The sequence below is a fragment of the Equus quagga genome, chromosome 9 (assembly GCF_021613505.1).
Source record: "Equus quagga isolate Etosha38 chromosome 9, UCLA_HA_Equagga_1.0, whole genome shotgun sequence".
Classification (NCBI taxonomy): Eukaryota; Metazoa; Chordata; class Mammalia; order Perissodactyla; family Equidae; genus Equus; species Equus quagga.
Window position 1 is genome coordinate 50,974,607 of NC_060275.1, and position 14,633 is coordinate 50,989,239.

Here is a 14,633-nt window from a genome sequence, read left to right on the forward strand (position 1 = left end):
GGAAAAAAAAATGAATTATTTTTTAAATTTCCCTCAATTACCTCACAAATAAGCTGCAAAGGTGTTTTTTTTTATATGCCATTTACACATGTAATTCATTTTCTAAAAAAAGTTTTAAAAAATAGGAAGAAATAATTGAACAGACACGAATTCCCATGAATTTCTTTTACAAAGAAAAATGAGCCAACAAGTATTGATAAGAGATACCAGTGGGCCAAACACTGCAAATGACAGATAAATAGTAAAACATAAAACTTCAAATATTGAATTAGTAAAGATACAATGTAGGAAATAATCAAATGCTACACTGTGTATATAAGCCTAAGAAAAGGAAATATCCAAATAGGCCAGTTTTCAGGATTTCTTCAGACTTTGCCATGTATTCTTTCAAATCTCTTACCCAGCAGGATTTCAGAGAATTTTTGGCACCTATTAAACTAAATGGCAATTTTAGATAATGCCCAAATAATCAAGTACAGCCTTGTGATGATATAACCTTGTCAGAATATACACTGGGATTCCCTAATTTACTACGATGGGCAATATGACTCCTAAATCACCTCTGAACATATGCAGATCCTTACAGTGTAAACAATTTACCCTATCCAGGGGTAAGGTGAGGAAAAAAACACAAAAAAGACCATGATAAAGAAAAAGCCTATTTTTTCTGAAGAATTGAAATTAAATATTTACAGGCATTATCTGAATTATAAAAATTAAACGACATGCTTTCTTTGAAAAAAAGATGTGAAGCAGCACAGGAGATAAAATAGACTCCCTGGGAAAGATGGTACATTAAAGGCATACATCTAATTTTACTGTCTGTTAAAACCTCAGGAATATGAAAACAAAGAGGTTTACTTACTATTAAAGAGAAAGATATGAAAAGGGAAGAAGAGACAAGGACAACAAAACTTATGTGCTAGAAAACAGGACAGAAAGCGGCAAATGACCTAGTAGTCCCAAGAAAACTGAACTCTAAAAACAGCAATGGAAAAACCAGGAAACCAATCCACACTGCAGAATGTCCAGGTACCCCTCAGGAATTGGTAATACTAGGTGCCTCTGAGAAGTGAGGTCAAAAGAGAAAGGCAAAAAATAGGCTGACAAAAATTTAGATCCCCAGATCTCACCTCTCTGCCTCTGGCAGATGACTAGAAGATTATTCTCTGAAAGGTTAAAGCAGAGAATCTGAACCAAGGGAAAGCAGATAAGTTGAAGGAGAAGGTAAAAGAGTAAAAAGGAATAGAAGGAGTAATCTTTTTTTTTTTTTCTAAGGAAGATTAACCCTGAGCTAACATCTGCTGCCAATCCTCTTTTTGCTGAGGAAGACTGGCCCTGAGCTAACATCCATGCCCACCTTCCTCTACTTTATATGTGGGACGCCTGCCACAGCATGGCTTACCAAGCGGTGCATAGGTCTATACCCAGGATCCGAACGGGCGAACCCCAGGTCACAGAAGCAGAACATATGAACTTAACTGCTGCGCCACCGGGCTGGCCCCCTAGAAGGAGTAATCTTGAATGAATGCCTACCAATGCCGAGACCTTCCCATTCCCACCCCAGCCTTATTCCTGGACTGGCTAGGAACCTGGAGAGCCAAGTTATTCCCCTCCAGACAAGAGACTAAAGATTTATCTTTAAGAAAACTGCCCAGCCCAAGAAAAAAAGACTTAAAGATACTGACAACAGGATTTCCCCCCAGTAAAGTATTATAGACAGATCAACCTATAGCATAGTTCATAGTCAACAGTCTCTCTCCTACACTCTCAGAGTCTGCTGTGTGCACATTAATTCTCTACTCAGTTATAAGCAGACAACCAATGATTATCAGATATCCAAAGAAAAGAGATCAAAAACCAACAAATAAAAGCAACTAACTTGGAGACAACAGAAATTATCTGTGTAGGTAAAGTTTTTTAAAAAACTACCATATGTTTACCAAAGGAAAAAAGGCATTATATTCATAACACAAGAACAGGATCTATAAAAGAACTCTTGGAAAATAAAAATATAGCAGGAAGGGAAGAAATGGAAAGGTTGTAAAGATACAGTTGAGAAAATCTATCAGAAGGTAAAGCAGAAGAAACACAAAAGGATTAAGAAAAATTAAGAAAATCAGAGAACCAGTCCAGAAGGTTCAATATCAAATAAATGAGGACCCCAGGAAGAGAAAACAGTGAGGCTAGAAGGTAGAGAATGAAGTATTCCAAATAATGAAGAGACCTATACCAACGTGTGTCACTATCAAATTTTGCTTGTTAAGAATAAAAAGTTGGGGCCAGCCCGGTGGCATAGAAGTTAAGTTTGCGCACTCCGCTTTGGTGGTCCGGTGTTCAGAGGTTGGGATTCCAGGCATGGAGCTATGCACCGCTTATCAAGCCATGCTACAGCAAGTGTCCCATGTATGAAGCAGAGGAAGATCGGCACAGAAGTTACATCAGGACCAATCTTCCTCAGCAAAAAGAGGACTGGCAGCGGATGTTAGTTCAGGGCTAATATTCCTCAAAAAAAAAAAATAATAATAAAAAGTAGATCCTATAAAGTAGATCTTTGCTTCCAGAGAGAATACATAGGAAACATAAAAGGAAAATTAATTAAAACAAATTTATCAGCAACAGTGGAAGCTCAAAGGCAAAAATGGAACAATGCTTTCATAATTTTGACAGAAAATAGTGTCCAACTTTCCATTCAATCATTCAAGTATCAGGGTAGAATAAAAACATTTCCAGAGCAATAATTTTATCTCACATGTATCCTGTTTCCTCAGGGACATGAGATCTACCTGTCTGAAATGATCAAAGCCCTACCTCCCACTTTCCTGGGCCGAACTTCCAGTCAGCTGACTCCAAACTGCAAACTCTACGTCCAGACATAAAGATACTTAGCACTTTATCTTGCAAACATGAATGTAACAGGCTGTAGCCACTTTCCGATATAAAAGAGTAAGATTTCCTTCAATCTTTGCAATCTCTTTATCAGACTGCCTGCGATGAACATCACATTCTGGTTTAATGTTTATTCAATAATAAAATTATTTTCTCTTCTAAATTTGAGAAGAAGTTTTCTAGGTTAGGTGTAGGTTTTGTTTTTAATTATATTTCCCTAACACAGAAGACAAAAGGAATCCCCAGAGGAAGATGAAGGAAGATCACAGAATGACAACTGTTAATAACATAAAAACAATCAGTCTAGACTGGAACACATCACAAGTTCCAGGAGAGATGTCTCCAAGAATAGGAAACTGATTATCTATGCACCTAAACATATTGAGAAGAGACCAGGCGAGTTGGCAGAATTTAGGGTTTACTCTGTAATAAACTTAGCATAGAAAAAAAGCATTAGTAACAACAACATTGTGCAATAAAGTGACTAGCATTTACATACTTATAAGAAAATAAACATCAAATAGTGATTAAGCCAGAATGTAACTTTACTGAAGAATGAGGAAATAGGAAGGAGGTTTATTTGTAATAGAAGTGGCAACAAGAGAGTATGTCATCATCTTCCATAGCCATAAGTCAAGAGATAATGCCTAAAACTGAAGAATCCGGGAGTAGTAACATAAGAGTTACTGAGAAATATGGCAGTAGTTACCAAAAGATTCAAGTAACACTGTTGAAAGTGGTCCTCTGAGAAGTGGATTATGGGTGGGCATAGGGAGGAGGAAGTGCTCTTTTTCATAACAAGCCTGATCAAATGATTTCACTCTTTTAGGTGATACATGTGAATAAGGTTAATAAATCTAGATAACAGTAAGAAAACCCCAAAACAACAAAGAAATCCACTCAGACAATGGTCTTAACTTTATTGAAGATAAATTCACATGTCCATGCTGCCAAGATTTTTTTTAAACTCGAAAATCTTAAATATCAATATGTACATGTGACAGACTTCATATGTAAGACTATCCTATTATCAAGAATAAGGGAGAAGTTATAATTGATAAGTAAATGTTGATGAATATTTTCCCTTTGGGACTAGCTTTTTTAGAGTTTTATTTTTAAGTATTCAACTCTTCCATTACTGTTTAATATTCAAATGAATGCAATATGTCAAAAGACAAGAATCGCTTTTTGCAACTTAAGGGAACAGAAAATTGAAAAATTCATTTTGACTACATATTGCTTTTCAGGAACTCAACCATGGTACAAATCTGAAAACTAAACTTTCTACACCTCGCTTGTCTGCAAGCTTCCAGAAAGCAAATACTATGTCCTTATTCACTTCTTTATCTCCAGCTAGCAAATGCCTAGAATGTAGTGCATGCTCAAATGACTGAAAGAGTAAACGATTACACCACAAGGGAAAAACTACATACAGACAATAAAAGAAAGCACACATAAAAAGGAGGCCCAAAACGATAAATTTCAAAGCCAAAGCAAAAAAAGAAATATTTAGCATTCATGCTCTTCAGAATGATCAAGAATTTCTCCCTAGACACCTCAGAAAGAGGCAATGGAAAATAACGAACATCTTCAATTACATCACTGGACACAGTGTTAACTTTCTAACAGTTATTTCTTAATATAAACCCATTACATCACTCTAAAGGGCTATTCAGTAAAGGCAAATTCTAAGGATATACTCAAATTTCCATGAAAAGCATAAACTTGATTGCTACAGTTTTTAAAACAAACCAAAATAAACTGCATTAGCAGGTTAAAAAACCTGCTAGTAGGAAATACCACTAAGTTTAAATGGCCATAACTTCTAAGCAAACAGCAACAAAACAAACATGGTATTTCTAACAGAATCACCAGGAGACATCTTATCAAACTTGCAAAAAGAAATGGACTGAGCATTATGAGTCTCACCTAAAAACTTTAACAGTAAATTCAGTTAAGACATAAACTTTACTGAAGCAATTTATATATGACACTGTAGTCACAGAGGATAGCTTGGGGCTAAATAAATCCCCCAGGTATCACAAAAGCCACTGAACATCTTAAATGATAATATTTAAGCTAACCACATACAAATAATTTAAGCTAACAAAAGAGAAGAGTAAATGCTTAGCAAATATGAAAAGCCAAATACAAGTTGATCCTTCAAATTACCTTGCTTCAAGAACTGGCTGAATATCATTTATTAGTTGACTAGTATGACCAAATTCATCTTGAAACTCCAGAGGAATATTGAATGGGACTCCAACACGAAAAGGAGGATCCAGAAGACCAAATGAAAATTTCTCTGGCTTACCCTCTTTAAAAAACAAACAAACAAAAAACCAGATAAAAATAAAATTTTTATTTCAGAAAATTCACTGTAGGTCAAAAATAGATCCATTTATACCTGGGAAATTAGACTACTGTAAAGATGACACTTTAAATCTACACAAAAACTACATAAATTATATCTATCTACATAAATTATATCTATATCTCTTGGGAAAATAACAAAGTCAGATCTTTATCTCATACTGCACATAAAATTCTAGAAGTAGAGATTATTAGAATAAAAAATATGTTCATAACCTTATCACAGGAAAAGCTAAGACAAAACACCATATTTGACAGGTATAAAAGGATACACTTGAAGTCTAAAATAGCTTATTAGATACAATAAACAATGTTAAAAGAGAAGCTCTATATGAGAAAATATTTGCAACATACGCGAGGAAGGATTAAAATCCAGAATACATAAAACCTCCTATAAACTAGCTACTCTCAAAGTATGCTCTCTAGTCTAATAGTTTCAGCCATCCCTGGGAAATTATTAGAAATGCACATTCTAGGGCTCCCCTTAAACCTACTGAGTCAGAAACTCTGGGAGTAAGGCCCAGTAGTCTGTGATTTAATAAGTCCTCCAGGCGATTCAGATACAAGCTCAAACTTGAGAACCACACAGCTTTCAACTATTAACATGGGCACAGCAAATAAATAGGCTTTCACAGATGACATAAAATGTCCAATAAAGGCTAGAAGAGGTGTACAATCTAATAAATCAAGGAATACTTTAACCACCAACTAGGCTAAATAAATATACAGGTCAGCCAGGAATAAGCATAGGGAAACTGGAACATTCACAGTCTGTTGGTGAGGGTACCATGGCACAATGTTTTGGGAGGGCAATTTGACAATAAATATATTTAAAATGTTAAGGCAGAGACACTTCAGCTCGGCAATTCTACTTACTGGTATCCACCCTGGAGAAATTCTAGCACATGCACACAAAGCAGGATAGTTTTTTCCCCATATACCAATATAGTTTGTAATAACCAAAAAATTAGTAACAACTGAAATGTTCATCAACAGAAAATAGTTTAAAGTACATAACGTCCATACTATGGAATGCGTTCTACAGTTATTAAAAGAATGTGGAAGCTTTACATATACAAAAAGAAATGATCTTCATGGTGGTCCTTCTGATTAAAGAAGGCAAGCTGACCACAGGCACTCAAATCAGCTCTCTCCAAAAACCCCATAATAATGACACTACAGTTTTGCTTTTTTTTAAAGAGGCCTAAATCCACAAAAACAATGAACAAGAAAAAAAGATCAGTAAAAGCTGGAGAACATATGGGCAAGTGTCACTGACTTAGAAAGACCCAAGAGGAGCCAGCCCCAAGGAACAGTGGTTAAGTTTGCACGCTCTGTTTCAGCAACCTGGGGTTTGCCGGTTCGGATCCTGGGTATAGACCTACACACCGCTTGTCAAGCCATGCTGTGGTTGGCGTCCCACATATAAAGTAGAGGAAGATGGGCACAGATGTTAGCTCAGGGCCAGTCTTCCTCAGCAAAAAGAGGAGGATTGGCAGCAGATGTTAGCTCAGGGCTAATCTTCCTCAAAAAGAAAAAAGACCGACCCAAGAATCTCTAATCCTAATCAACAACAAAGCAAGCAGAGAACCAATTTAACTCACACTATAGGACACCCAAAAGTCTCAGGAATGACTGTATCAAGTTGGAGTAAACTGAAATAAAAAAGGAAGACCTGTTGAAGTCTGTTTAAGAAACAGTTCCCCAGATCCCCGCCCCTCAAGACCTAGAGCCAGTCAACTGCCTTTCTCAGGCCCAGCAACAGACGGAAGGTTTATTTTCTGGGGAAGGTAAAAAGAGTAAGTCTAAGGATTGAGCAACACTAAAAAAGTGTCACAGTTCACTGAAAACAGGAAAATCAAGTGAAAGAGTGAAACCCCCAACAGTCTTCTCCGGCTTGGCTCCCAAAACACTGGCAGCCAGGTGTTTATGCTCCTAGGAGGAGACTGGAATGCTCTACTCTGGGGAATCTGAAAAGCCAAAGAAAGAAAATCTAAAAGTTTCCGTATCATAAATCTCTCCAAATGAAATAAAAGCTATCAAATGTCCTATTCTTAAATGTGAGTCAATCACCAGTCATGTCAGAGAGTATCTAATATGAAAGACCTGGAGGAAACACAAAAGAAAAGCAACATGGAGGAAACAGATTGTGAAGAAAGTTTAAAAGCTTCAAGAAAAACTGCCACTATTATTAATAGGCTCAGAGAATGAACAAAGATACTGAATCCAGGAAGTAGGAAGAGAGTGCTTTGTAAAGGGACTAATCAGAGACTAAAAAAGAGATTTTAGAAGCTAAAAAATGATAGCAAAAAGGAAAAACTCAGTATGAAGTGTAGAACATCATGTTAAGAGAATCTCCCATAAAGCAGAAAAATAAAACCAAGAGAAGGTAATTAGAAAAAAGAATATTAGTACACCGGTCAACAGGTCCAACTTCTTAATATTAGATGTTATAAAAAGAAAGAACAGGGTAGCAAATCAAAGTCATTCAAGGAAGATTCCTAGAATTCAAAATTTCAGAAACTGGGACCAAAAATAAGGTTCTCCAAACATCTGGGGATTAGGAAAGAAGGAAGCCTGGGGTGGGGGAGTAGTGGGGCGGTTCACATGCAAAGGTCAGGAATTAGAACAGTTTTAGACTTTACCAGCAACAATGGAAGATAGAAAACAATGATGTCTTCAAAATTTAGAAGGAATATGATTATCAAGCAGAATTACAAAACTATTTTACGATCAAGATGGTTACACAATTGGTCAAACATCTTTTACTGAATTATCTATTCCCTCCTTGATTTAAAGTGTCACCTTTAGTATATACAGTTATATATCAGCATTTTGCTTACCTTTAACAGAAAATTTAATTGCTTTAGATGGTAATGGCCTTCCTGCATAAGTGTCTGCATTACTTTCATTCAATACAACTTGTAATTTCAGTGTATAATTCCCCAACTTTTGAATATTTTCTGGAAAAATTAAGAAGAAATTAAAAATCAAGTCAACATAATACTGATGTAATTTTTAACATTCAGAATAACTTACCCATTTTTTTAAACCAGTAAGGCCATTTTCCTCCATGCTGACTAATATGTGAAATTATTTCTTTATTTCCACTTGAAGCTTAATAAAAGAAAAAGGAAACATTTATACCTTGAGAAACTGAATATAAAACATGAATATGAAATGTCACACTGGCATCAAATATCTTTATTTGCCGTACATTTAAAAAATTGTTTTAAAATTTTGAGAGATCTAAAGCTAGCCTATGCAAGTGAAGAGCATAACAGAAATTTACTGACTCAGCTCATTAAAATTTCTTTATTTTGATTCTTAAAAACTTATCTATAAACAAACTTAGTACAAACAAAAGAACAGAATTTTCTTTTGATGTTAAAAATCATTTTCCTTAGAAGCTTTCTTCCACATTAAAATAACATAAGTTTATTTATATTGAGTAATCTCTAAGATATAGTGATCTAGTGGTAAGAGAAAAAAGCAAGCACTTTATATATATATAAATAAAAATAAATAAAACAAAAGCAATTTATATTTCCTATATATATAAATCAAATATGCTACCTTTTCTGTAAGGAAGGGAAAGAAATATGAAAACATCTGTTCTTGCTTAGCATTATAACAGGAAACAAAGAAAAGTCAAAAACTAATAAAATTAGAGGAAGAAAGAGTAGAGGGATGACATCACTTCTCTGAAATATTCCTTGTTACTGTTTCTGACTTTGGAATTACGTAAATTATGTAATATTCAAAAAATGAAATTAAGGCAATTCATAAACAGAACTAAAATGTCTATCAAGTAGGTGATATGACAACATTAAAAAGGAGAGATTCTGAGTGACTTTAGAATAATTTTTCTTTTACTATTTGTACAGAGAAAAATATATTTTAAGGATAAACAGAACTGCAAAGAAGTCAAAATTAATTTAATAGTCATTATTAATAATATTAGTATTATTATTTTGAAACTAGTTGACTATATTGTAGGATAAAGCAAATAAGTAATTGCTAACGTTATTAAGAAGCAAGATTTTCAACATGAAAGAAATGAAATAAAATCATAAAAGAGGTTAAATGAAAACCCAAAATATTAACATGAATTCAGTTTTTCTTTTCCACAAATATGCATGTTTAGTTAGAAACTGAAAAAAGCTTCCAAGTAGTTTCACCCAGGGGCAATGAGCAATCCTAACACTCATATGTGGGCTCTCAATACCATTCCTTACTGAAAGGAACCAGGAGCAATAGCTGAATCCAGGTCTAGGGTAAAACACATAAACATATGAAAAGAGTCTAGGACATCTGGAGCCAGAAAGCAAAGAAGCTCGCTTCAAACTAAAAAGGACCATATCAAGAAGACAGTGGAGCCAACGTGAAAGTGCATCAAAATGAATGAAGTATGTTAAATATAGAAAACCCTATAAATTCACAAAAACTCTACAATAAACAAAAACTGCTCACTGGGCATTACTGTACACCACCAATGCCTGACCAGTAATTTGCACTTAAAAATAATTAAGCCTTCATATTGCCTTCCTGTAAAAGCTGTGTTTCAGAGTAAACCAATGACCCTAAATGATAAAGGAAATTTCTTCACAGGTGAATTCCAGATAATAAATTAGGAAGAAATGAAAGAATAGAAAAAAAAATCACCATTATGCATACCAAATAACTAATTCAAGCAAAAAATCATTAATCTATGGAAAACATTATATGGTGAATGAAAGGCAAACTTTTTATCATCATTAGCCAAGTGAATTCAATGATCCATCCTAGCAGCACTAAAAGTGAGACAATTAGACATCATATGCCTCATGATGTAACACAGATTAGCTATGAAGTACTGATTCTTGATTTAAGGAAAAAAATGGTGAACCTAAATCTATTCAAGCTTCCAAGGATAACTTCCAGTTTTCAGGATACAAAACAAATCATGCAACAAGTTAACTGACACCCCAAAGAAACAAATATATCAAACACTCTAAAGTATAAGTGACTGGGTTTCGTCAGCAAATCATTGGTGTGGGGGAAAAAAGTGGGGGGGGTCTACTCTGGAAAAAAAGAGACTTAAAACATACAATAACTAAATATAAAACATGTGCCTCATCAAAAAAAACACCATAAAAGGTTACCATTTTAGAAAAATCAGGGAAATTTAAGTTGGATTGGTATAAGATGACACCAAGGAATTACTATGATAATTGAAAATAAACGTTTTTAGAGATGCACCCACTTGGGACTCAATGACCACAAAAAACAACACAAGAGGCAAGTCCAACCAAATATTCAATAATTGTTGAGTTAGGTTAATTGCTATATATTGAAGCCCACTACATAATTCTATTTTTCTTTCATTCACAATAAAAAATTTTAATTAAAAAAATGTTGCAATTATAAATTTGTAATGAAATTAAATAGTAAACAACTATCAGATGTTCTCTAGAAAAGATCAAGCAACTGTCTGATTTTTTTATGTATTTATACATTAAATACTTATTAATTACCTCCTATATATTAGACACTAAAAAAGGGGAAGAATACAAACAATATCCTTGCTTTCAGGGAGCTTCTATCTTGTAGAGCAGAGTCTGCAAACTTTTTGCCCATGGCTGCTTTCATTGTAGAACGACAGGTAGCTATAACAAAGAACTTACCGTCCTCAAAGCCTAAATACTTCCTACCTAATCCATTACAAATCCTCTTCCAACCTTGTTCTGGAGATCAAAGACATATTTAATAAATGACAAAATTTCAAGTTACACAAATAAATTTAAGGAAACGAATATGAAACTAGAAAAAAGTAATACAACTATCTATAATTACTATTACAATTATTATTACTCAACTATGATTATTATTACTCAGAAGCCACTCTGAGAAAGTGATATAACCTGAAACTTGAGAAATAAAGAGCTTGTCAAATATTCACTGTTTGAAAGTTTTAGCCAGAGGAAACATGTGCAAAGGTCCAGAGGTGGGAAAATTGGGCTTGTATGAGAACAAAAAGAATGCAATTATGATTAATTATGGTGAGAATAAGTAATTATTAATTATTATAATTAATTATGGTGAGTGAGAATGAAAATGGTATGAGATAAAGGTGAAGAGGGAGACACGATTAGATCATGTGTGGCGTCTTTCCGAGCTATGAAAAGCCCATAGCTAACATCATATTCAATGATAAAAGACTGAAACCTTTATCTCTAAGATCAGGAACAAGGCAAGGATGCCTTCTTTCACCACTTCTATTCAACATAGTATTGAAGTCCTAGCCAGAACAATTAGGCAAAAAGAAGAAATAAAAGGAGGGGCTGGCCTGGTGGCACACTGGTTAATTTCAAGCACTCCACTTCGGCAGCCCAGGGTTCGCAGGTTTGGATCCCAGGCACAGACCTACAGACCACACATTAAGCCATGCTGTGGTGGTGTCCCACAAACAAAATAGAGGGAGATGGGCAACAGCTGTTAGCTCAGGGCCAATCTTCCTCACCAAAAAAAGAAATAAAAGGAATCCATTTTGGAAAGGAAGAAGTAAAATTATCTGTTCACAGATGACATGACCTTGTATGAAGAAAACTCTAAAGATTCTACAAAAAAACTGTTGGAGCTAATAAACAAATTCCACAAACTTGGAGGATACAAAATCATGTTCATGGATTGTTAAGATGACAATAACACCCAATTGATCTGTAGATTCAATATGAACACTATCAAAACCCCAATGTCATTTCTGGCAGAAACAGAAAACCTATTCTACATTCATATGGACTCTCAAGAGACCTAAACAGCCAGAACAATCTTGAAAAAGAAGAACAAAGTTGGAGGACTTATATTTTCTAATTTCAAAATTTACTACAAAGCTACAGTAATCAAAACAGTGTGATACTGTTATAAGGACAGAAGAGAGAGCCCAGAAATACACCCTTGCAGATATGGTCAAATAATTTTTGACAAGGGTACCAAGACCATTCAACGGGGAAAGTAGAGAACAATCTTTTTGACAAATGATGTTGGGAAAACTGGATATCCACATGCAAAAGAAGTAAACCATAGACAAGAGAACAAGTTAACCTATATAAAAGTATGATCCTATAAAATGGATCAATAACTAAACTTAAGAGCTAAAACCATAAAATTCCTAGAAATAAACATTCAAGAAAAACTTCATGACACTGAATTCGGTAATGATTTCTTGGATATGACAGCAAAAGCACAGGCCAACAAAAGCAAAAATAGACAAACTGGACTATATCAAAATTAAAAACTTTTCTGCATCAAAGGACACCACCAATAGGGAGAAAAGGCAATCCACAGAGTGGAGGAAAATACTGGCAAATCGTCTGTCTGATAAGGAAGTAATTATTATCTAAAATACAAAAGACCTCCTACAGCTCAACAATAAGAAAAAATCTAATTTTGAAATGGGCAAAGGACTTGAATAGACATTTCCCCAAAGAAGATATAGAGATGGCCAAAATGCCCATGAAAAGATGCTCAACTGATCATTAGGAAAATGAAAATCAACACCACAATAAGATACCACTTCACATCAATGAAGATAACATCAAAAAAACAGAAAATAACAAGCGTTGGCAAGGATGTGGAGATATTAGAACCCTTGCGTGTTGCTGATAAGAATGTAAAACACTGCAGCCACTGTGGAAAACAATAGGGCAGTTCCTCAAAAAATTACACACACAATTACCATACGATCGAGCAATTTCACATCTGGGTATAATCCAAAAGAATTGAAATCAGGGACTTGAACAGATATTTCCACATCAATGTTCACAGCAGCATTATCCACAACAGCTAAAACGTGGAAGAAAGCCAGATGTCCATCAATGAATGAATGGATAAACAAAATGTGGTATATACATATGATGGATTATTATTTAGTCTTAAAAAGGAAATTCTGACACAAGCTACAACATGGATGGAATTTGAAGATATTATCCCAAGTGAAATAAGCTAGACACAAAGAACAAATATTGTATGATTCCACTTACATGTGATACCTAAAATAGTCAAATTCACAGAAAGTAGAACAGAGATTACCGGAGGCGGGGAGGGATAATGAGAGTTATTACTACAGAGTTTCAGGTTGGGATGATGAAAAAGTTCTAGAGATGGATAGTGATAGTGACTGCACAACAATGTGAATGTACTTAATGCCACTAAACTACATTTAAAACTGGTTAAGATGGCCCTTGTGCACTCTTGGTGGGAATGTAAACTGGTAGAGCCCCTATGGAAAAACAGTATGGAGATTCCTCAAAAAATTAAGAACAGAACTACCATATAATCCAGCTATTCCACTTCTAGGTATTTATCTGAGGAATACAAAAACACTCATTTGAAAAGATTATACGCACCCCTTCGTTCATTGCAGCATTACTTACAATAGTCAAGATATGGATACAACCTAAGTGTCCACTGATGGACGAAGGAATCAAGAAGATGTGGAATTTATATACAATGGAATACTATTCAGCCACAGAAAAGGATGAAATCTTGCCATTTTCGACAACATAGATGAACCTTGAGCTTATTACACTAAGTGAAATAATTCAGGCAGAGAAAGACAAATATCACATGACTTCACTCATGTGGAATCTAAAAAACTAAACCAATAAACAAACAAAACAAAACAACAAAACAAAACTCATGGTTACAGAAAACAGACTGCTGGTCACCAGAGAGGAAGGGGGTTGGGGGTTGGGCAAATGGGTAAAAGGAGTCAATTGTATGGAGACAGCTGGTAACTAGACTTTTGGTGGTAATCACTTTGCAGTGTAAACAGATGTTAAACTATAATCTGCACACTTGAAACTTACCTGTTACATACTAATTTTACGTCAATAAAAAATGGTTAAGATGGTATATTTATGTTATATACACTTTACAATAAAAAATGTTTTTTAAATTAAAAAAATACATAGTTCTTTTCTTTTAATAAGAGGAAGGCAGGAGGGTCAGAGTCAGAGAGAGACTGGAAGATGTTACAATAGTGGCTTTGAAGATGGAGGAAGGGGCTACAACCCAAGGAATGTGGGCAGCTTCTAGAAGGTAGAAAAGGCAAGGCTGTCCTAGAGCCTTCAGAAGGAAGGCAATCCTGCTGACACTTTGCTTTTAGCTCAGTAAAACCCATCTAGGACATATGACCTAGAGAACTCTAAAAAATCTATGTTGTTTTAAGGCACCAAAAAAAAAAAAAGTTGAAGAAATATAGTATAGGTTGTCAAAGAGGCCAAAAATAAGAGTATTTCAGTAAAATGAATTAGTCAAACTGTTCAATGCTGCTGAGAGACCTAATAAGACATTTATACAATGAAAGTATACACTATCACTGACTAGTA

General features: G+C 34.8%; 1 protein-coding gene across 1 annotated transcript in view; it reads right to left on the minus strand.

Moving 5' to 3' along the window:
* The window catches only part of SMCHD1 (structural maintenance of chromosomes flexible hinge domain containing 1), a 136,587-nt gene that overhangs the window by 72,761 nt on the left and 49,193 nt on the right, over positions 1 to 14,633 (minus strand). Inside the window, exons 18-20 of the mRNA XM_046671568.1 lie at positions 8,302 to 8,379; positions 8,106 to 8,225; positions 5,062 to 5,206 (exon numbers count right to left, since the gene is read on the minus strand). Of these exons, the coding sequence (XP_046527524.1) occupies positions 5,062 to 5,206; positions 8,106 to 8,225; positions 8,302 to 8,379 (343 nt within the window). The remainder of the gene's footprint in view (positions 1 to 5,061; positions 5,207 to 8,105; positions 8,226 to 8,301; positions 8,380 to 14,633) is intronic.